We start from the raw sequence: 24,805 nt of genomic DNA, 5'->3' as shown, positions 1-24,805 counted from the left end.
GACAGATGAATGGATAAAGAAGATGTGGTGCATGTATACAATGGAATATAACTCAGCCATTAAAAAGGAATGAAATAATGCTATTTATAGCAACATGGATAGCCCTAGAGATTACCACACTAAGTGAAGTCAGAAAAAGACAAATCCATGTGATATCATTTATAGGTGGGCTGTAAAATAATGACATATATAAACTTATTTATGAATCAGAAATAGACTCATGGACACAGAAAACAAACTTATGGTTATCAAGGGGGTAAGAAGAGAAAGGAATAAATTAGGAGTTTGGCATTAACAGATACAAACTGCTATATATAAAACAGATAACAAGGTCCTATAGTATAGCTCAGGGAACTATATTCACTATCTCATAATAAACTGTAATGGAAAAGAATATATATAATATGTCTAAATCACTTTGCTGTACACCAAAAACTAACCCAATATTGTAAATCAACTACACTTCAATTTAAAAAAGAAAGAAAGAAACCAATTGTAGGGAGCCACTGCTATGTACGGCAGAAAGAATGAAATGATATCATTGAACAATACACTTCCAAATACCTTAAAGATTTAATATTTTAAACTAGAAAATATTTCGAACTGAATAATATTGAAAATATAACAATTTGTGGGATGTATCTAAAGTAAAAATCAGGAAAGAATACAAAGTTATATATATATATATGTATATTAAATACATTGCATACATACATTATTAGAAAATAAGAAAAGTTAAAACCCAATTATATAAGCATCCATTTCAAAAAGCCAGAAAAACAAGGAAATTAACCCCCTACCAAAAAAATGAATAAGTTGAGAGGGGAAAAAAAATAACAGAAAACAAATTTATAATATAGAAAAAATTAAAGCTGGCTATTTGAAGGGGCTAATAAAATTGCTAATACCCTAGAAAAAGTAATCAAGAAAAAAGAGAGAAAGTACAAACTACCAGTATAACAAACAAAAGACATCACTACAGACTCAACAGACTAAAAAGATAAGAAGATGACAGAATTTTATGCAATTAAATGTGAAATTTTACCTAAAATGGACAAATGCCCAGGGAAAAACACAACTTATTAAAACATGATATGAAGCTTTTGTCCTCTCTCATCCAACCTTCTCTGCTTGTATTTTAGGTCTCTGAGTGAAGGCATTGGGAGCCATGACTTGAGAGGCAGGAGTTTTGAGGTCTAGATTCAACTTTGTGGTGGAACATTAAGCCAGTCACACCACTTTCCTGCCCCCGGGGTGACCAGGCTATAAAGTGGAAGGAAAGCTCTCTCAGTATTTTATGCATCTGCCTCCTGTGAGACCTGTATGCAGGTCAAGAAGCAATAGTTAGAACCGGACATGGAACAATGGACTGGTTCCAAAGTTAGGAAAGGAGTATGTCAAGGCTGTATGTTGTCACCTTGCTTATTTAACTTGTATGAAGAATACATCTTGCAAAATGCTGGGCTGGATGAAGCACAAACTGGAATCAAGATTGCCGGGAGAAATATCAATAACCTCAGATATGCAGATGTCACCACCCTTATGGCAAAAAGTAAAGAGGAGCTAAAGAGCCTCTTATGAAGGTGAAAGAGGAGAGTGAAAAAGCTGACTTAAAACTTAAAACATTCAAAAAACTAAAATCATGGCATCTGGTCCCATCAATTCATCACCAATAGACAGGAAAACAATGGAAAGTAACAAGACTTTATTTTCTTGGGCTCCAAAATCACTGTCAATGGTGACTGAAGCCATGAAATTAAAAGATACTTGCTCCTTGGAAGAAAGGCTATGACTAACTTAGACAGCATATTAAAAAGAAGAGACATTAATTTGCTGACAAAGGTCTATATAGTCAAAGCTATAGTTTTTCCATTAGTCATGTATGGATGTGAGAGTTGGACTACAAAGAAGGCTGAGCACCAAAGAACTGATGCTTTTGAACTGTGGTGTTGGAGAAGACTCTTGGGAGTCCCTTGGACTGCAAGGAGATCAGACCAGTCAATCCTAAAGGAAATCAACCCTGAATATTCATTGGAAGAACTGATGGCTGAAGCTGAAGCTCCAATACTTTGGCCACCTGATGTGAAGATCCAACTCATTAGAAAAGACCCTGATACTGGGAAAAATTACAGGCTGGAGGAGAAAGGAACAACAGCATGAGATGGTTGGATGGCATCACTGACTCAATGGACATGAGTTTAAGCAAGCTCTGGGAGGTGGTGAAGGACAGGGAAGCCTGCCATGGGGTCACAAAGAGTTGGACACAACTGAGCAACAACAACCATTGAGACTTCCTAAATAGCTCTGAGTTCCCTTTTTTAAAGCCCAAAGAACATAGGACTTTCCTGGTGGTCCAGTTGCTAAGATTCCACACTCCCAATGCAGGGGGTCCAGGTTTGATCCCTGGTCAGGGAACTAGATCCTATCTGCTGCAGCTAAGACCTGGCACAGCCAAATAAATAAAAGATCTTTTAAACCACAAAGAACAGACTATTGCTTTGTGACTAAAAATGTTTAAAAGTAGCAAGTGCATTCTCTAAGTTGGGTTAGGAAAGGCTGGCAGCAAGCTGGCAGCTCCTTGGAGGAAAGTCTCTTCCTTAGTCCCATTTTAAGACCCAAATTCATCATAACACTTCAGCACAATTAGGCAAGCTGCTTAGTTGCTCCAAATATCCATCTCTCTTTACAAAGTATCACCAGAGCCTGTCAAAGCAGCACTGAAGTCTCCAGCACTCTCCTCTGTGAATGTCATTCTGGACAGAGGATTGCCATTGTGTTAATTACATTAGCTGGCTCAGGACAACATAATCTCACCTGAATAACACTGTTCCTTCCTCTTCTTTTCCTCCCTCTTCTTTTCCTCCCTTCGGGTTCTCTGCCTGAACATTTTTGTTCTTCTTTCATTCACTCACTCATTTATCCTTGCACGAAATAGTTACTGAGCATTTCCTATATGCCAGGCACTGTGCCAAGTGCTAGGTATACATCAGTAACAAGCCTGGTAAAGCTCTTCCCTTGTAGATTTCCTTAACCTTTATCTTAGTTGGAATTAAAAAGAAAAAAAAAAAAAAACAGTGGAAAGATCCTTTAGCCAAAATTAGGGTACCTGTATTCTTATCCCAACTCTGTTAATTTTCCTCTTCAATATATAAAAGAGTGGAATAGGAACAGTCTCTAAGAATCTTACATGGATTTTTTTTTGCAGTAGCTCCTAACTAGTCTGAAGCTTTCATTTTGCCTCTCTCCTCCCTGCACATTTATTCTAAACACAGCAGCCAAACTAACCTTGTTAAAATGTTGTCAGATATTGTTACTGCTTTGCTCAAAACCTTCCAGTGGGTCTCACTGAAAATACAACTCAAAGTCCTTACTATGCCTTGGAGGTAGAATACAATCTAGTCCCTAACTACTTTCTAAACTCTTTTCAGGCACCCTCTCCTTCACTCACTCCACCCAGGCACACTGGCCTCCTTGCTGTTTCTTGCACACTCTAAGCATACTCCCCCCTCAGGGCCTTTGAATTTGCCTTTCTGATGCCTGGAAAGCTCTTTCTCCCCTCCCTGAAGTTCACAGGGCTCATTTCCTCACTTTCTTCAGTCATTTTTTCAAAGATCTCCTTTTCAGAAGGCAGTCCCTGATCTGCCATGCCACAGTTGCAGTCCTCCAACGCTGCTGCTAGTCGCTCAAGTTGTGTTCAACTTTCTGCAGCCACATGCACTGTAGCCCGTCAGGTTCCTCTGTCCATGGAATTTCCCAGGCAAGAATATTGGAATGGGTTGCCATTTCCTTCTCCGGAGGATCTTGGCAATCCAGGGATCAAATCGACGTCTCCTACTTTGCAGGCAGATTCTTTACTAGTGTTACCTGGGAAACGTGATCTGACTACCCTATGTAAAAGACCATCTCAGAGTTGGTCTCTGACCCTTTACCCTGCTTTTTCCTTTTTAATCCTTATTATTGCCTAATACATCATAATTTACTTATTTATCTTCTGTCTCCATCTGCTAGAAGATATTCTCCAATGGAAGAGGGATATTTACCTGTTTTATTCTGTGCTGTATACCCAGTGTCTAGAGCAGTGCCTGACATGAAGTAAATGTTCAATAAGTGTTTGTTGAGTTAATGAAAGAATGTGTCTCCTCTAGTAATAAAATAAGGTCTCAGTGCATGTCATAATTTAGTCATATTTGGAGGAGTTCAAATCTGGCTACTGGGGCCTATAAGGGACCAATAAAGTACTGGACTTAGGCTACAAAGGATGTTCACCAATAGCAAAAGACCATCAACTGAAGCCAATCCATCCCACTCCATTAAGAGTTCTGTTTCAGAGTATGGTGGTCACCCTAGATTAGACTTGAATGCCATTGCTTCTATGCAGCTTCTTATTGGGAGAGGAGTGGGCATGACTATCTTTGTTTGACTTAGGCCAGAGAGGTTTGGTCATTTATCCAATGTCATCCAGGCTTTTTAAAGCTGAGAGAAAATAAGAACAAAAATCCCTGACCATGGAGGTCATGGTTTTTATTTGCAAAAGTGACATACACAAGACAGGAAGATCTGGGTATACTGTTTAAGGCATAAGAAATATGTGAGGTATGAAGTAAAAATGAGAAACTTTTACCATTGTAAATCTGAAGTGACCATATGTCCCAGAGGTACAAAGTACTAGTTATCTTATGTATTATTACATCCCCAATGCTTGGCACATATTCAGGTTATGTGTGCTAGTTAAATAAAAGTAGAAGCCTCACATTAAACAGAAGCCTACTAGAAAACAGGCAATAATTACTCTCATCTCCTGCAGAGGCCACAGTCTTAGAGCCATTCACACCCATAAACAGCAACACCACACACACACACACACACACACACACACACACAGCATCTCCTAAAAGAAAAGAAAAACTAACTGTACACACAGCATCCCTACCTGCCTGCAGCTTCCTAGCCAGGTCAGGAGCAAAAACAAAGTTGCCAGCTCACAGTTTACTTCAGTACCTCCACGGGCACAGCAATGACACAGATGGATACAAACATATACGTCTATGTGGACAGAAACCTATTCACAAACCCAAGTGTACAAATACACATATACATTTCACATTCACTTCAGAATTAGGCAGGTGGGATAGGCCAGTTTATATCCACAGAAATATGTGTGCTTGTCTTTTCCAAGCAAACTCAAGGTGGGCACATAAAGAAGTATAGAAACACATTCACAAAGATAATATTTATTTCAAGGTATGACTGTAAGAAGTAAATGAGATTATGTGAAGTGCACAACAGTGCCTGGTGCACTGAAGGCATACTAACCAAGGTTACTGATAGATAGATAGATAGGAGTAGATAGATAACAGACTGACAATATAAATTTGTATCAGACTCATGTGAATATTCACCTTCAAAGCAAAATTTCCTACTCAGTCACTAGTCAGAATTTCATGGGAGTTCTAAACAACTCATCACTGTTCTGGTGTGAGGGAGCCAATAGAAAAGGAAGTAATGAAGGGTGTGCTGTAACAGCGTGGAAAGTAGGGGGCGAATCCCTGCTGATAGGAGACTGGTGGACAAAGTTTTCCAGACTTCTTTGCTCAGAGAAAGCCTGAGCTTGGAGAGAAATAAGCTGTTAAGAACTATTCTAGGGAGAATTTTTGAGGCTATTTTGGAGGCTATTCAGCCTCCAAAAACTCAAAAGAAGGAATTCCTAAAGCTACTAGGTAAGAAGGAGGGGTTACCTCCTTTCAGTAGGCTGGGAGAGAGAGAGACCCCAGTGTCCCAGCCAGTTCAAATCAGCCAGAAAATCCTGCAGAGGCTATTAATCCACTAAAGTCCGATAGCTTGGAGAAAATCTGATTAACTCCACCTCCCCAGCTGGGCTCTAGAGTGAAATGTATAGCTGGTTTCTGAGATTCAAATAAGCTGGGGAAACAGAAGCAGGAGGAAGAAGGAAAAAACAGAGAATGGGAGCAGTAAGTACTGGATACCTGTATGTACAACTTGGCACTACTATTATTTTGTAGCAAGCCGCAGCTCTCTGAGGCTCTGTTCCCCAAGCTTATGAATGTAAATAAAACTGTCTCCTGCCCAGTAGAAAGAGGACATATCTTGCAGTGAGGCCAGGACTGCTCCCTCTCGGCTGTGTAAACCGCTCAAGGAATTTGTCCTGTCTTTTCCTGCTGCAGTGGTCCTGAGGAGAGAGGGAGTGGGGAATCTTCCTTTATGGATCAGACTTCTTTCTGAAACCTCTCCTCCCTTCTCCTTTTTTTTCTTTTCTTTTTTTTTTTTTTTTTTTGGTGGAGCCAAACCACACTACTTCAGAGCTCTAAAGAAACTCAGAGATCAAGTTCAATTCTTCCCTTTCAAGATGATAAACTGAGCCCAAAGTCACGTCTGAACTGGGACCCGTGGTGTTTGCTTCACTAACGTACAACTACAGTCTTTAAAAATAAAGGCAATATTTTGAAAGACCTCGAGAGATTAACTCCATAACCTCCCCCACTCCACCACCAGCCTGCAATGGAGAGGGGAGACACGAATCTCATTCAGCACTCTAAGCGTTAAACTCAATCCAGAGTCTAACACGCAATTGGCCAAACACTGGGAAAAGATCTGGTTTTCGCAGCCACGGGCCAATGAGCGCTTCGAGTGGGAGGGTTTGAAGATACTAAGGAGTTTTTCCCCCCTTTTTTTCTCTCCACCCCCTCCCGTCAGCCATCTCCCGCCACCCCCCTACCACCAATCCCCCACGCCGCCAGTTTGTTAAATTAATGCAGTAAGAAAGTCTGAAGACCTGAAGGAGTCCTGGCCTGAGGAAGATGGGCGAGCTCAGAAAGCCGAGATGCATCTGAAGCCTTGCGCTCCTGAGCCCCGCGGGGTCGCCATGGACCCCGGCAGCCCCTGAAACTTGCCCTGAGCTCTCTCACGTCTGCAGCCCCAAGCAATGGGACACCTCTTCTGCAGCGATCATAACTTATTCGGCGGGGACCAGAGAACAGGGATCGCAAGGCGACAGCAGACGGGTACGCAGGCAGGGTAACGAGATTCCGGGACTCGGTGGTGATGCACCAGCCTGGCACATTCTCCGGGATTTAACTGAAGGCTTCCCCTAGCCCCTAACCCCCTCAGGCCAGCCCAGGGGCATAAAGCCCTGATCTCCCTACCCAGGATGCTCGCCCAATCTAACGGTCCGAGGCCAGCGCTCTGATCTCCATAGATTTTTTTTTTTTTTTCCTTTCACGGGGCTGGCCGTTTAAACAGAAAAACAGGGGTAAAAAAGAAAATATACCCACCCCCAAACGTGCCTCCCAAGCGCCGCAGGGAGCCAACAGACACGCTGGAGTTTAACAAACAGCAATACTCTTCGCGCTCCTGAAAAGCAGGGCTGGACGCTCTCCGTGGTGCTGAAACGCTTAGAGGCTGCCTCTGTCCGTGGTACCTAGAGCCCCGTTGCTCCGATTTCCCCTGGGGCTCTCCCTCCGCGCCCCTGTTCCCCACCTCCCCTTAGGATTTGGATTATTTTCTTCAGCAGCGCTCGCAGGTTTTGTAAGTGCCAATTTGAAACATTTTTGCCCCCATAACTCGTGGACTACAAAGCACAAGGACCTGAAAAATGTACAGCTTCAATACTCTTCGACTCTACCTTTGGGAGACCATTGTATTCTTCAGGTATGCAATTTTTTACTGACCACATCGCTCTGATGGAAATGGGGGAAAGGAGCATGGAGGCTGACTCTGTCCGTGATCCCCTCATTCGGGGGGGAGGAGGGTGCTGTATACCGCGGCAATCGGGTCCTTCCATCCCCCGCTCCGTCCCTCCACCCCCCCTCCAACCGCCCGCAGGGTGTCTGGCTTGTGCGTGGAGGTCTGAGACAGTGGCCGCCCTGGCAGCTGTTTCTTGCGATTTGTTTGTCCTTCTGCCTTTTACACTCCCTGCCCCATCACTCTCCCCCAAACCCCCTGCATATTGACTCTCACTCGGCTGAGGACTTTAAGGGGAAGCTTTAGGAGTTACTCAGTTTAATTAGGACTGCATTCTCTCTAACCGCAGTGCCGAAAATCTCAGCTCTCCCGTCTGGGAGCCAAGTGACAACTAGCGGTGACGGGGAAGGTTGCACTCGAACCCACTGGACATAGAACATATTATTTTCTCTCCTTTTTTGTTGTTGTTTTCTTTTTCTGCGGTGTGGGGGTGGGGGGTTGTTGCTGAGGCTCAGTGATTGGAAACAATAGCGTTATGACCTCAGGTTGTAAAGCTCTGAACGTGGGTGCAGAGGGGAATCTACTCAGGAACAGACTCCGGAACACATTTCTCTTTTGAAACTTTGACTCCCTCCTATCTCCCATTCATCTTTCCAAACTCTGCTTGCTAGCTGCAGATCCTGAACTGAGGGACAAGTCTCATTTGTTTTGTTTTTTTAATTTCTGTCTATCTCCAACTCAGAAATGAGTTCCCCCAGCCACCATCTCCTAGGTTAAAATTTTCTGCCCATAGGCTTAGCATTCTTAAATTAGCACAAGTGAAAAGTGAAAAATCACCTCTTCAGGAAGCATTGAAATGTACAGTCTTTTCGTAAGTGGGTGAATCATGCCATCTTCAGAGATGGTTATGATAAATTCCATTTACATGAATTGAAAAAAATTAGTCTTCTCCCATGACCTGCAGGGATCATTAATCTTCTTCATTTTAGACGTCTGCCTCTCATGTTTTACCATCACATTGGATTAACAGTCACTTGAAAAATCCACTCTAGGTTATTTTTAAAAATAAGTAAACCAACACATATTAGTCTCTCCCATCATAAATCTACAGCAAATATTTCTTGTTGGATTTTTTTTCATTTTTACATTATAGTGAACTCTGCATATGAATTGTTGGTTTGATTAATCCAGTGGTTGGTTTATTAAATTAATGACACCTCTCTCCAGATTGTAAGGGTCTACACGTGATCCTCTCTTCATATATTTCTCTTGGGATGAAGAAAAGACCTCTCTCCTTCTCTGAGATACCCAACGCTAAAGCTTCTAATCTCCAGTTCAAATAATTATTTGATAGGCCATAGTCCTGCCCATAGCTCAGAATACAAATACTCAAGGAATCAAATTTAAAAAGTGCAACAATCCAGGGCCTTGTGAAATGTAGCTACTTTATGGGCTAAAGGGCAGGAAGTATGCTCTGAACAATACCAAATTCTTTCTCTTCTACATACATAGTAGAAGTGGAAAATGCTGTGGAGGTGGGATACTTGGTAACATTTGTATGCAAATTGATTCTGTTTGGCTTTCTGAGACAGAATTGAACCAGAGAGATTAAAGTGCAAATTAATAGGACCAAGCACATCCTTCCTTCCAACTCCTTTTTTTCTTGCTGAACAGTATGTAATGCTTGATTTTTCTTCTCTCAGACATTGTCTTTCACAATAGGGAGACAGTCTGAAAGGTTGGCACTGTAATCATTTAGATAAGGTTAGGAATCCACTGTGTTAATTTTTTAAATTATGGGTGGTGGCTTATCAGGACACATAACTCCACATCTCCATCCCCTACCTGCGACAAGGCAGACAGGAGCTACAATGAATATGGGATATAATGCCATGTGTTTATAAGGAAAGAAGAGTCATGACTATGGAGAGCTGGGAAGGGAACGGTGCTGTTGCACTTTCAAAATACAGAAATGGCTACATTATTTGGGGAATAAAGGTTGTTTTAGAACATGAAACATAAAATAGGAAATATAAGAATTGAACTAGGGAAATACCCTCAGCAATTTTTCAGAGAGATGAGAAAAATAAAAAGGTCACAAGGAGAGAAAGTACTGTCTATGTCTAATTGGCATTTTCATTACTCTCTCATTTTTTAAAGTTTAGGTGAAAATACAGAAGCATTAAAACCTGGGGGCTCAAGAGAATGTATGTAGAGGTAATTGGAGACTGGTTCCCTAGCAGATTCCATGTGAATAACACCTTCTCCCCCAGGGGACAGGTACCATGTTGCAATGAGCCAATCCAATCATCTCAGGCACCCAGGTAGTCCTTAGATTAAATGAAGGCCAGCTGCTCACCTTGCTGGGGAAATCTGGGGGCTAGGAAAGGAAAGGCTCTTGATGACAGAAGTGCTGCTGCATCCACACACAACCAGCAAAATGACAACAATGACAGCAAAACAAACAAAACAACATGCAAAGTGAGTTTGCATGCCAACAAAGAGAAGGAATTGAAGCCTTAGAAAAAACTGAGGGGGAAGAATAAGAGGATACAGGGGGACAAACAGCATTGCAGTCCTTACAACTGTGTCCCTGTAAGTAAAATGAAGTGAGTTGGCTGAAGTTCTTGTCCTGATATTTTAAAAAACCTGCGGTTCTAAAATTCTATGAGTGATATTCAAGTATTCAATAAACTAAATGCTGTCTCTTTGTTTTTAGTTTGGGATGGGGCTTTATATCCAGACTGGTCAAAAGCAATAAGCAAAGATATGTTTTTGTTTTTGTTTTTAATGGGAGCATATTCCTTTCCAACCTCTTTTTAAGTAGAAGGAAACTTGATTTGATTCCCAGAGCCCTTACACTGGCTTATGGCTGGGAAAGGGCCCAGGGTGAGCCCCATATTTTCTCATCTTCTGAGTAACTCAATAGATCCATGGTATATAATCATGTTTCTCGATCTTGGCACTACTGACATTTTGAACATTTTGGAAAATTCTGTGATATGAGGGCTGAACTATGCATTTTAAGATGTTTAACAGTATCTTTGGCATCAATAACCCTCTCTCCCTTAGTCATGACAATCAAAAATGTCTCCAGAAGTCTGGGATGGGAGGAGGGCACAAAATTGCCCACAGTTGGGAACCACTGGTAAAGAATGATCAAATATTTAACCTAAGACTCTGATGAACCAATTGTAATGAGGAGGAAAGTCTTTTCTTTAAGAAAATGCCCCCCTGGAACACAAAAGGCACAAGAGTGAAGCAAACAAAGACCTAGCTTGTGCTTGAGACCAGAATAAAGGCAGAGGAGATAAACCACATCTAACCCATGGGTGGTTTTCCCAAAAGATGATCAGCTTTCCTTTATTATCACTTCTGTCTGCCAACCCATAGGTGTTTCCTTGCACAGAGTTTTGTACTGAATATGGTACTCTCTGGCTAAGAAAGGTCATGGAAACCTTGAAGGAAAGCTGTCTCTACCTCACTGAGGTCCAAAGGAGCATGGTAAACAGATTGCTTCATATCTCAGTCCTGAAAAACCACCCAGCTGAAAGGTAAATGAGCTTTCTTCTGAGGTAGCTCTTCTGGCTTCCCGTTCTCCAAGCTTGCCAAGAGGAGCAAATGACAACCTGGATCTTTCCCTCCTGGTAGCATAGTTGTATTCCTTCTCAAATCTTACCTGCTGCATTTTGGGCACTGCGGAAAGTGTCTAGGAGCTTCTGGAGCAGGCCAAGGACTTTTTCCCCAGGAAAGATGCCCCTTGGGCAACTTTGCCTTAGGGCCAATCAAAATGTCAGTCTACCCTCTTTGGGGGCTCAGGAAGCTTGAGAAAGAGAAAATCTCATGTTTTTCATTCCTGAGGGACATTTTGGACAAGAACGTCAACCTGGTAAATGGAGTCATGAATCAGCACATAACTTCTGCATACTTACAAAACTGGGAATGACCTATCAGGGGAAATGGAGGGAATTTATTTTTGAGACCACCTTATGAAAGAGGCTGCGACCATGCGGTGCCGTGGAAAGCCGATTTGAGAGCCTTACTTGGAGAGTTTGGCTTTTCTCTTATCCTGCAGCATGGCTCTGATGAATCCCTTTCCTTCATAGGGACTCAGTTCTCTTACCAATCCACTCAATTAACTCCGACACCTCTAATATCCCTCCCAACTCACATAAGGTCTTCATAAAAGACAGAGGCCCATTCCCACAAAGGCTCAAGCTGAATTTACCTCAGTGACGATACTGCCTTCTTTCCTACACCAGGCATTTATTTGTGTTAACGTGCCCAGTCCAAAACTAGGCACTCTGCAGGGGAGACAGAGCTAATAGATGCCACAGTCCCTGTCCTTGCAGAAAGGGGAGACACTGGTCCTTTTAAAGCTCCATTAAATACCTTTTTCCTTCGTCAGAGGGCCCGCAGAGCTCCCCTTCAGACAGTCTGTGCACGCGGCCTGCGACAGCATCACATTTATGTGGGCATCATTAACTTTATTTCCTTCATCAGCTGGCAGAAGCCAGAATGATTTTTAAGATGGATGGCACTGTCTCCTGCCTGGCCATCTTGACACTATTCTGCAGGTTCTCTGCTCCTTTAGGCAAAGTGGCCTTGGCCTCAAGGGTAGAAGACCCAGGATCCAGAATTTAGCTAGTGGCATGCCCTTGAGAGGGTTTCCTGACCTTTCCAGCCTCACTTTCCCCAGCTATAAAATAAAGAGAATTGACAAATCACTGTCTCTAAAATTAATTTTCCCTGTGCCAGTCAAGGATTATCACCTCCCAATCTCCTTCACAATAGAGCAGTTTTGGTAGCAGGGTATTTCAATTATTATAAGAATTATATTCACGTTCAAAGGTCTAAAAGAATTGAGGACCATAATAAATAATCTCACTTCCTGGAAAGCTATCCCAATCTAGACATGATTATTGACAGATTCCATAAATATGTCAGTTTCCCCAGAAAATGCTTTGTATGATGAGAAAATATGACGTCTGATCATTATCCTCAGAGATCTGAAGAGAGGCCTGAGAAAGAGACCAAAGGCGTCTATACTCTTGTCAGTGATTCTGTTTAGGTTTTTCCCTCCCCTATAAGGCTAAGTTTTAAAAAATTTGTTTACCAAATCCCATCCATTGTTAACTTGTTTTCCCCATCTTTACTAACCAAAGATAAACTGCCAGAAATACTGAACATCATGTGATAAGCAATGCCACCACAATGAGTTAACCTAAGAAAATACAAAAGAAAAGGTGTGATGCTTTCTTGTTAGTCTATAGAGCCTTGTCAGAAGTAAATATGCAATTTGATAATCTCTGAAATGTTTAAAATGGATTCTGAGTCCTCATTACTATTTAATAAACCCTCTAGGTACTCAGGGACCCCATTTGGGAAATATTAGATTTGAATTATTCTATATGGCTCTGAGAGAAGAACTGGAATTAATAGATTAAATATATTTTTAATGCACACACACAAATTCTGTTTTAATGTAATTCAGAACCTTCTGACAGATCAGTCAACTGTGTACCGGCTGCCTCAGTTGTAGTGAGGGTCCCTGTCAGTGGAGGTATGCAAGCAGAGACTGGAAATCCACCTCCCAGGAGGGATGTAGAAGGAATTCAAGCTACTTTTGTGAATTGGGATTTGTAATTTGCTGCAGAAAAGTAAATGAAATGCAGGTCAGAGACAAGTCTTCCCCCGGCTCCTGATCTCCAAATTATCATCTGATCTCTGTAAATTTTCCAAGTCATGCCATAAATACACATCCACTCCTGCCTTTTCCTTCTCTGAAATGGCTTGGATAATAAATTGGGCGATGAACACGCACATACACACACAAACTCATATGCGACCAAGGATTATTAAAAGGAAATCACCTTGGTTATGTAAGACTCTGGCTTTAAGAAATGAGAAGGACCTCAGAAATAAGACAATGTCAGAGCCAGAAAGACCACCAGAAAATTCACTGGTTCACAGACCAGTCCTCAGGCACAGATGGTGTTCACAGGACTGAATGGATGAAGGCCTCGCAGCCCTAAACTCCAGCTGTCTCTCCTGAACCAACTCCCTGTTCAGCCTCCCACAAATGAAAACACCATCAGGCCAGCCAGGAAATTCATTCAGAAAGCACATTGGAAGGGAACAATGCCCTGAGATGCTGGGGAGAGGGGCTTCTATGCACAGTGCTTATGCTTTGTAGTGCAAGCCCTTATGAGGGGTGCTGAAGCCCTGACGCTTTTGAAACTCCTTATAAAGGATCCCTTTGTGGTTTTCTGAAGTTGATATTGTCCGAGTCCCCCGAGGCTAATTCAGTGCAATTAGATTACCACTCTCTGCTTTTGAATTCGGCTGTTTTTCAGTGTCTGTTGCTAAATGAGTTTACCATCTTAACAGGGAGCTGCTGACAGTCATTATCCCAGCCGTGAAATGGGCAGCGTTCTCTCTTGCCTCGTATACTGGGCAACCCCAGGCCCCTAGAGAACAAGGCTCTGCTCCCTCGCTCGCGAAGTCCAGTCTCCATCTCCCACCCATTCACGCCCAGAGAATATTTTGCTAGAATCATGGAGACTTGGGGCAGTTCTGTAATTCAACAGCTCTCACATCTAGCTATGAGGGGCTTGTCAAGCATACAGTTTCCCACCATCATACTAAACTAACTAAAACAGCATCTCTGAGGATGGGGACCCAGAAATCTCTAAAGGTAACACGAAGTCACTAAGTCAGAGCTTCTCAAACTTCAATGTGTGTGGATCCCCTGAGGATCTCATTAAGATGCTGATTCAGACTCAGGAGGTCTGGGGTGGAGCCTGAGAGCCTGCATTTCTAGCAGCCCCCAGATGATGCTTCTGCTTCTGTGGACCACAGGTTTGAATAACAAGGCTCTAAACCATTCTGACCAGGGACTCTGGACATGGACCAATCCATTTATCTTGCAGATGGGGAGAGAACAAATGACTTCCTCAAAAGTGAATGCCAGCCCACCCAAGGCCCTACACAAATGTGCTCATCCCCCAAACTTATTCTTCCACAACACGTTGTGCCCCGGACTCTGCTGCTGTGCTTTGCTTCCTTTGACCCTTTCACTTGCTGTGCTCCCTCATAAACACAAACATGCACCTTAAGAAGGGTTCCTCAGGGAGCTATTTGTATCTCCAAACTAGGGGGGTAATCCTAGTGCACCAAATAGTCTCATTCACACAGCTGGGAAGTACAATTGTGTGATGGGTGGATGAAGAGAAGGGGCACCTGAGGAACTGGCTTTGAATGCTGGCACCAAGGGGCCCTGGAGCACAGCAGTGAGTCTATAGGGACTGATGGGAGAGGCAGATCAAAGGTGATCAGAAGGAGGGAATCTGTGCTTTCTTTCTCCAAGGATGATCTCGCTGACAAGTCTTCCTGTGGACATTGTACTATTAACTCTGCATAACTGGAGGCTTATTTAGGACTCCCCAGATGTTCAGAGACTGCCGTCCCTTCTGTCATCTGTCTGATATCAGAACGATGTCCTTCCTTCCTTCCTCTCTAGCCCTTTAACCCGTCATCCTTTCCAAAAAGCATATTAGTATCTTACACATCTAATAGAGTGACTGTCAAGATCTTCAGCCTTTGAGAGCTGCGTGTTTACTGCTCTGCGCTCAGTTCTGCAACGTTCCCCAGCTCCAGAGGAATGCGGCAAGGCTGCTGCAACCCTGGCTGCCAGAAGACTTGCTGGGTTCTCTTACAAGAGCACTCCACAGTCTATAGAGTGTTTCGCACCTGCATTCCCATATGAGCTTTCCAACCACCTTAAAAAAATAGATATAAGGCAGTTGCTACTATCCCCATTTTAGAGTCAAGAAAACCGAGACTTAGAAAAGTGACTTCCTTAAGACACACTGTTAATCTCAGGGTTATGTCAGATTCAAATACAAACTTCCTTCCTCCTAGCTCACCACATTGCCTCTTTCTTCTTAAAGTTGGTGTGTGTGTGTATATATATATATATCCCTAACCTACAGCTGGACTATCTACATCCCTAACATGTATATACACTGCCCTCCTTAATAGGTACCCCTCTTTATATATTCCTCTCAAAGTTGCAGCCCCTGTGAACTGATATGGCTATCAGGCTAATAGCCTCCACCCTCGACCAGGGGGCCACAGGGGTTATGAGCTGGAAATTTCCCATCAGGGTTTTGATTTGATAGTCATTGTCTTCGGATTCTTAGCCAGATAGGTATTTCTTTCTCTCTTCTTAACCTTTTTAAATTGTACTATATATATATATATGTTCTATTTTTTAAAAATGCTAATATTAGACTTAAACCTAAAATCCCCTTTGATGATGATCTCCAGGTCCCTCCCAGCTTTTATTTCTTCAAGAGGTAACCTACTTGATAACTTTTATTCATATATGTATATATTATATATGCACACACATATATATAAATATACACACACAAAGTGATAGTATATATAGTTCAATAGTTATACATACATATGTTTAAATATATATTGAAATCTATTGAACTATATATACTATCTATTAAGTTGTATATACTATTCATTGAAATATATATACTATCATTTCATGGAATCAAATTGCCCATATGATTCTACAACTTACTCTGTTCACATATCAGCATGTCTTGGAAAGCTTTATCTGTTGAGGTGAACATCTCCACCTCATTCTTTTAGCTACTGCAGAACATATGTTATGGATATCCCACTGTTTTCCAGCCACTTCCGTATTGATGTACATTTCTACTTTTTTCCAATTTTTCCACTGAAATCAGTGCTGCAATAATCACAGTGAACCTACATCTTTGTGAATGAACACAGGACATTTTTCCAGGCAGATAACAAGAACAGAAATGGAATCGCTGGGGCACAGAGCTAGCATATCATTTACGTTAACAGATACTGCAGGCGGGTATCCCTTCCTTCCTTCCTTTACGATGCTCCATCTCAGCCTTGACTGCAACCACTCAATACCAATCGTTACTATTTATCAAGTGTTCATTGAATGCTAGATACTGTGCTAACAACATCATGTGCCTCATGTCACAAATCCTTAGACCTAAGTATTATGATATTCCCATATTACAGGTGACAAAACTGAGGCATAAATAGGTTATGTAGTTTACCCAAGGTAAGGCAACTCGTAAGAAGCAGAGCTAGGATTCAAAGATAAGTCTGACTGCACAAAACATTCTTTTAACCATTGTATTGCCACTGTTATTCCAAGAATGAACCTGGGAGGAAAAGCAGGGAGGAGACTGAACTGGAAGAAGATGGAGGCAAAAAAGAGATGAGTTTGCTTCTTCAAATAATCAAAAGCTCATCTCCTGCAGGTGGTTCTAGATATAAAGTTAACATACATCCATAAATGGATGTGAGTGTTTAATCTCCACCCTTCACAGAGGAGGAATATTACACTACTTTCCACCCTGGGCAGAGAGCATGTGGTTAGAGCTCTGTCTCAGGGTAGAGACGGGTCCCTGCAGTACAGCCTTTCTTTGTCCCCTAATCACTCCACTGAAAGAGCTATCGGGGATGACAGGAGAGAATGACTGAGCAGGAAGGCAAGGAAAAAAGGCAGCATAATCTCAGGCTCATCTTTTTCTTTTTTAACTGCCAGTCCCTGGAATTCAGACCAAAGACCTTTTCAAGCCTCATGCTCTAACCTCCAAACACACAGGATTGAGGATACCCAGTTTCCCTTCACCTTCTGTACATAAGATTGGAGAGGCACCCCAATATCCAGCATCGGAGACCTCACCACAAACTCGGGACCTGCCGCTCCCAAAGCAGACCCCGAGGGTTTCTCAGAACACCTCTAGGCCAGGAAAACATACCCAGATGAGGGCAGGGAGCAGAACGGGGAGAGGCAGCAAGGACCAAGCTAGCTCTCCTTTACAAGCAGGAGCATCACTCTAGACAAGGCCTGTGGGAAACCCAAACAATGCGTCTCAGACACCTATTCCCAGCAGCCATCTGAGGGACACCAGAGACAATTCTGAATGTGTCACTAGCAGGCCTGTTGCCAGTAGGAGAAAAAAACACAATAGAAATAAAGTCTTCTCATCTCAACCTCCTAATGTTAACTTTTGAAATAAACTTGCTGTTTTGTCTGTTTACATTATAAACATTATACATGTTTGCCATAAAATATTTAAACCACAAAGGGAGATATGCTTAAAGCTAAAAGACACAGAAGTCCTACTCCCTAAGGTAAATCACTTAACAATTCAATATTCATCTTTCCAGATAATCTTAATAACATGATAATGACAAGAAGCCTTTCTAAAATTTGAATATGCATTAACTCATGTAACCTTCAGAACAATCCTGTAAGGATATACTATTATTCATCCCATGGTATAGATGAAGTTACAGATGAGGAAACAGAGAAGTTTAGTGATTTTCCTAGGGCCGCCCAGCTTAGAAATGGCAGTGCCAGACTGAAATCCAAGCCGTGCGACTCAGAGTCTTTAACAGCTGTGCTCAATCCTGAGCTGTTGCTGTTTTACAAAAATAGGGCTATACTAAATGCTATGCTCTGCAACTTGCCTTTTTTCACCCAGCAATACCTTGTCAGTACACATACAGATGGATCTCATTCATCTGCGCATTTATGCTGCCCTTCGCTGAGAACACCAGGCTCGAGTATGACCCCACTCTCAGCTTGCCACAAAACAGCCACCACTTCCATTTCCAGCTCCTTCACTTCACACAAACCAAATTCTACCTCAATTGAATTTCTCATTGGTCTGTTACATGCCCATTGTTCTCATCTCTGTACTTTTCTCCCACTGGTCCCTAACGTTCCTTAAATCTAGGAAGATCCCTCCCTCATTTTCGCCCTGAAAGGCACACCCACCAATTCTGGATTCAAGTTCATTTGATTTTTGAAACCTGTCTCTGTCACTTCCTAGCTGTATTATCTTGGCAGTTTGCTCAACCCTTCTGAGCCTCAAGTTCCTCATCTTAAAAAATGGAGAAAACTTTGCCAATAGACAAATGCAGTCACCTTTAAGCACTTTTTCTGAGCAGAGCACAAGCCCTTAGTGAATTCCCTCTCCACTTCTCTCCGATCCTATCCACACCTCACAAGCCACCTCTAACAACACTTCCTCCATGAAGCAACCCCAGACTGCCACCATCCCTACCCAGAACTGGGCATGGATTCTCCTTCCTAAATCTCCTCGGAAATGTAGGCATTACCTTCAGCACTCAGTTCGCACACTGTGGCCTTACAAACATTTGGGTGCCCTTCTACTTGTTCAGTTGGACGATAAGCCCTTCAAAGACTAGGGACTTAATGGGTTTCTTGGTTCATGTGAAAGGCCAACATGAAGAAAAGGTGCTCACCAGGGTTTTCAGCTTGCTCCATTCCCCTCATTGACAGTATTATCCCAGTGGCTCATGTATGTTAGATATTCAGATCTTGTTGAATTGAATTATTTTGTCCCCATATACCTGCTCCCATCCTTCTCTTATTGGCTCTGCTGAAGCCCAGGACCAGAAGGCTTCCAACCAGCCAATGCAATGCACTGCTATGTCTCACAGTGACACCTTTTTGCTCCAAGAAATGAGTCACAGTGAGAGTGAGCTAGACATACAGCTCAGCCCTGGCTCGAGAGCTATTGAAGAGAGTTGTTTAGCCTTATCCTTGCTGTCTAGCCAAGGATGTCCAAACTCTGGGCTTCTCAAAACATCTGTGCCATTGCACATATGGCTGCCTCCCACTGGGGCCTGGGTCCGCAGAGAGGCCCCTTTCCATAAGACAAGGCAAACTTTTGAAAATGGCTTTCAGTTGTGCAGGAAACACAGACCTCACTGGAGCCAGTTTTTGTGATGTGACCAAAAACATCTAGTAGAAGAGAAAAACTCTTGACAGGAGCCAAGAAAAGACTGCATCATGCCCAAAGGGAAGGGTCTTGGAGGAATTCACTGAAAATGCCTTGGGATATGAAAAACTATACCTCCTGACAAAGAGGGTGACAAGGTTCAGTAAAAGAGTCAACCTCCACACCACCTCGATTGGACAGCCTAGAGAATAGAGCAGAATTTTCCTCCCTCTGAAAGCCCTGCTCTGACTTTGTAACTGAGTCTCAGTTTCTCTATCCCTAAAATAAGATTGGACTTCATAAAAATCCAACTGTCATTGCATAATTCTTAAGTTGACCCCAGCAGTTAAAAACTCTGGCTTGCCATCAGTCAAATATGTTCCGGAATCCTTGTTAAACCACTTGTGATGGTATGAAAGAAAAGATAGTGAAGTCACTCAGTCGTGTCTGACTCTTTGCAACCCAGTGGACTGTAGCCTACCAGGCTCCTCCATCCATGGGATTTTCCAGGCAAGAATACTGGGGTGGGTTGCCATTTCCTCCTCCAGGGGATCTTCCCAACACAGGGATTGAACCCAGGTCTCCCTCATTGTAGGCAGATGCTTTACTATCTGAGCCACCAGGGAAGTCAAAACGCGATGGTATACCACTCTATGACTTGCAGCAAGATTGTTTTTAAGATGTCTAAGCCTCAGTTTTCTTCATCTGTAAAATGGCAATGATAATTATCCTTCCCTGCCAAATCACCCTAAGAATTCAACAGGAAAAGACATGTAGAGTGATAGCAATGCACATGCAAAGCATTGTGGGATCATAAAGAAGAATCTGACTAACCCTGCCTAGGGGCTTCCTCGGTGGCTTACATGGTAAAGAATCTGCCTGCAATGCAGGAGACCCAGGTTCAATCCCTGGGTCAGGAATTGAAGATCCCCTGGAGAAGGAAATGGCAACCCACTCCAGTATTCTTGCCTGGAAAATCCCATGGACAAGGAGCCTGGCAGGCTATGGTCCATGGGATCGCAGAGTTGGACATGACTGAGCAACTAATGCACACATAACTCTGCCTGGGGTTGGGGGGTGGGGGGCAGGTGTGGTGCAGTACAAAGTTGAAGACAATTTTAATAGGAATCAAGGCACTTAAACTGGGCCATAAAGAATGACTAGGTGACACCTAGTGACACCAGGTGACAAAGAGGGCCAAGAGAGGATGATATAGACAGAGGAAAAGGGCTTACAGAAAGGGGAAACGGGAGGATGGGGAGTTCAGGAACACTGGATGGGCCAGCTATCTCCTGTGACCTAAGACTCAGCCCAGTCCTGCTCTGCCTATGGGCCTTTCATCATTCGGAAGCAAGGCTGAGCAGGGATAATTTCTTCATTATCTAAAAAATATTTATTGACTTTATACCATAAACTAGTAATCTTCCTACATTTGGGGGACAGATTCGGTGATGAGCAGAAGAGATGCGGTCTTTGCTCTCACACAGCTTAACTTCTAGAGGTGGTACAAACAAAGAAACAACCCGGGAAATCAGAATTTCAGGTCATGGTCAGTGCTCCAAACCCAGTCAAACAGGAGAACAGGACAGAGGAGGGTTCACTGGAGGCCACCGCAGGGTGCCTACACTTTCACATGCTCTCTCCCTTAAAGCTTACATCACAGCGAAGTGGGAAGGGGCTGTTTCCTTTTACCGATGAGGAAACTGAAACCCTGAGCCGAAGAGTGATTCATCTACAGTCTCACAGTCAGTAAGTGCCAAAGGCAGATGACCTCATTCCATGCAAAAAAGTCAAAAATACTGAGGAAAAAAGATTCAATAGGGGGGAAAGCAAGAAGCAAACAGTATATATATTGTAGGATCCCATTTTTATTTTTTTAAATGTTTCATTGTTCTCACATGGGAAAAAAGTCTAGAGAAATGGACCCAAAACTGTTCATAGTTGTTATTATCTATTGAGAATGAGACTATTGGGTGCTTTTACTTCTTACATTAAATATTTTAGTAATGCTTGGATGTTTTAAAATAATATTTATTACTTTTGAAAGCTGGAAAGTTGTTTTTTTTTTTTAAGAAAGAAAGAGGATATCAGAAAGCATGGGCACAAAAATAAACTTGGACCTCACCTTAATAAAAAGACAACCTATACCAGGTAGGGAAAAAAGACACTTGGAGAAAGGTGAACCCAGGCCCAGTTGCTTGGTATCTTCCAAGTAAAATCAAGCGTAGGGGCTGAGACAGTTTGGGGTTTCTGAAGGACTTTCTCAAGCAAATGGAAGTTGCTTTTCCCACTGAAGTCATTGTGCTGGAAGCAAAATGTCATTGGAAAATGGAAGCCAGAGTTACATTAGAGAGTTGGGTTTTTACAACAAGTGATGGTTGGAATATATTTTCATCAGAGTGACTAGAGCCCTGCACAATTCTGTATGTAATTTCATAGCATCCTCTAGGTCATTAAAAAAAAAAAAAACTTAGGGAAAGAATTTTCTGACCCCATTCCTTCAATTCCCAGGGGGAAACTGAGGCCAGAGGGAAAAGTCAACCATGAATTAATGTCCAGCCCAGACAAAGATGAAGACCTCTAATTCTCTTCACATCAGGATGATTTTTCCTAAAATTTCATGATTGTCCCACTGATAGTATGTAACATAGATTTCAGTGGTTCAGGATAATTTTGTTATACTTTATCATGAATTTTATTTTCCTAGGTACTAGAATTATCAATTTCATTATAATCAGTCAGTTAGTTCAGTCACTCAGCCATGTCTGACTCTTTGCAACCCCATGAATTGCAGCACACCAGGCCTCCCTGTCCATCACCATCTCCCAGAGTTCACTCAAACTCACGGACATCGAGTCGGTGATGCCATCCAGCCATCTCATCCTCTGTTGTCCCCTTTTCCTCCTGCCCCCAATCCCTCCTAGCATCAGAGTCTTTTCCAATGAGTCAACTCTTCACATTATAATACTGAGAGTTTATTTTAAACAACAACAACAACAAAATCAAATTAAAAAGCAATTAAATCACAGTATATGAATTGGACAAAACCTGTCAGATGATATGCAACTGATTTGGGCTTGGGGAGTACTGTATCCTTTCATTCTACCTTGGACAGTGCTATTGTTTTAACTGGAAAACGCCAGTAAGACTTCTGAGATTGGGTAGGTTCTGAGCAAGGCTTAACTTGAAGTCCTAAACAGCTTCTCAGAGTGAATCATAGACATGAGCTGCTATCTGAATTCAAATGGTTGGGAAAAGATGGCACATTTGGGTAAAAAGTAGGCATATTCGCCTGGCAGAGCACAGTGGGGATGAGGTCACCAACAAGCGTCTACTGAAGCTACTTTCACAGGTTTCCATCCCCTTCTTATGTAAGAATGACATCTGTGACTCCCAACCCTGTGCCTGACAGACAGGAATTCCTCTAAATAATATCTATAATTAATAATTTTATACAAAGCACGCATTAAGAACCTACGATATGCCAGGAACTTCTCTAAACGCTCCACATACGTTAACTAATATTTACAGCAGTCCTCTGAAGTAAGTACTAGTTTCATCCCCTTTTGTGGATGAGGAAACTGAGGCAGGGAATCTTCCCAAGCTGGATGCCTGTAGGCCAGCCACCCTGCCAATCCAATACAAAGTCTTCCTAAGACATTGTACAAACCTCTCCAAAGATGTGGTGGGGCAGGGGGGAAGGAACAGAGCCTCTGAGGCAGAAAACTGAGAGGCTTTCTCCAAACACAGCCTTTGCCAGTGAGGAAGGGAGGTGAGGAGGAGCTGACAACACCCTTCCCCTCAGATCTGCTGCTCAAAGCCCTGATTTCCTTTCCGTCTATCACCATGGGGTTTACGAAAAGATGGAAAAAAAAATAAAGAATAGTACTGGGCAAGGAATAAAAGGCGGGGACAAGAAGAGAGAGAAAAAGAAAGAGAGAAGAAGAAGAAAGAAGAAAGAGCACTTATCTTGGGTCTACTCTGGGTGAGTTTGGCCAAGAACTCACATGGGAGTCTCTTTCCCTCCCGGGACCACAGTATTCTAAACTGTAAAATGGATGGAGGGACTGGACGCAGTTCCAGTTCAGTTGCTCAGTCGTCTCTGACTCTTTGAGACCCCATGAATCACAGCACGCCAGGCCTCCCTGTCCATTACCAACTCCCGGAGTTCACTGAGACTCACGTCCATCGAGTCAGTGATGCCATCCAGCCATCTCATCCTCTGTCGTCCCCTTCTTCTCATGCCCCCAATCCCTCCCAGCATCAGAGTCTTTTCCAATGAGTCAACTCTTCGCATGAGGTGGCCAAACTACTGGAGTTTCAGCTTTAGCATCATTCCTTCCAAAGAAATCCCAGGGCTGATCTCCTTCAGGATGGACTGGTTGGATCTCCTTGCAGTCCAAGGGACTCTCAAGAGTCTTCTCCAACACCACAATTCAAAAGCATCAATTCTTCAGCGCTCAGCCTTCTTCACAGTCCAACTCTCACATCCATACATGACCACAGGAAAAACCATAGCCATGACTAGATGAACCTTTGTTGGCAAAGTAATGTCTCTGCTTTTGAATATGCTATCTAGGTTGGTCATAACTTTCCTTCCAAGGAGTAAGCGTCTTTTAATTTCATGGCTGCAGTCACCATCTGCAGTGATTTTGGAGCCCCAAAAATAAAGTCTGACACTGTTTCCACTGTTTCCCCATCTATTTCCCATGAAGTGATCAGACGAGATGCCATGATCTTCGTTTTCTGAATGTTGAGCTTTAAGCCAACTTTTTCACTCTCCACTTTCACTTTCATCAAGAGGCTTTTTAGTTCCTCTTCACTTTCTGCCATAAGGGTGGTGTCATCTGCATATCTGAGGTTATTGATATTTCTCCTGGCAATCTTGATTCCAGCTTGTGCTTCTTCCAGTCCAGCGTTTCTCATGATGTACTCTGCATATAAGTTAAATAAGCAGGGTGACAATATACAGCCTTGACGTACTCCTTTTCCTATTTGGAATCTATTTGGAACCAGTCTGTTTTTCCATGTCCAATTCTAACTGTTGCTTTCTGACCTGCATATAGGTTTCTCAAGAGGCAGATCAGGTGGTCTGGTATTCCCATCTCTTTCAGAATTTTCCACAGTTTATTGTGATCCACACAGTCAAAGGCTTTGGCGTAGTCAATAATGTCTCTCTCAGCTCTATCATTCTAGGATTTAGAAACAAATGAAGGGAAAGGAAAACCTAGAAGACCAGGAGGGGAAAGGAATGTTGGTGGGAAGAAGCAAATGCTAAG

The 24,805-nt window shown here is 42.6% G+C and overlaps 1 protein-coding gene across 1 annotated transcript in view; it reads left to right on the top strand.

Annotated features, from left to right (window-relative positions):
• Positions 1-7,381: 7,381 nt before the first annotated feature.
• Positions 7,382-24,805, top strand: part of GLRA1 (glycine receptor alpha 1) — an 86,573-nt gene continuing 69,149 nt past the window's right edge. The window contains 1 exon segment of the mRNA NM_174321.2: positions 7,382-7,665. Coding sequence (NP_776746.1) covers positions 7,610-7,665 — 56 coding nt within the window. The 5' untranslated portion in view covers positions 7,382-7,609.

The sequence above is a fragment of the Bos taurus genome, chromosome 7, assembly GCF_002263795.3.
Source record: "Bos taurus isolate L1 Dominette 01449 registration number 42190680 breed Hereford chromosome 7, ARS-UCD2.0, whole genome shotgun sequence".
Classification (NCBI taxonomy): Eukaryota; Metazoa; Chordata; class Mammalia; order Artiodactyla; family Bovidae; genus Bos; species Bos taurus.
Note: the sequence above shows the minus strand (reverse complement) of the source record. Positions and strands in the feature narration are given on the sequence as shown.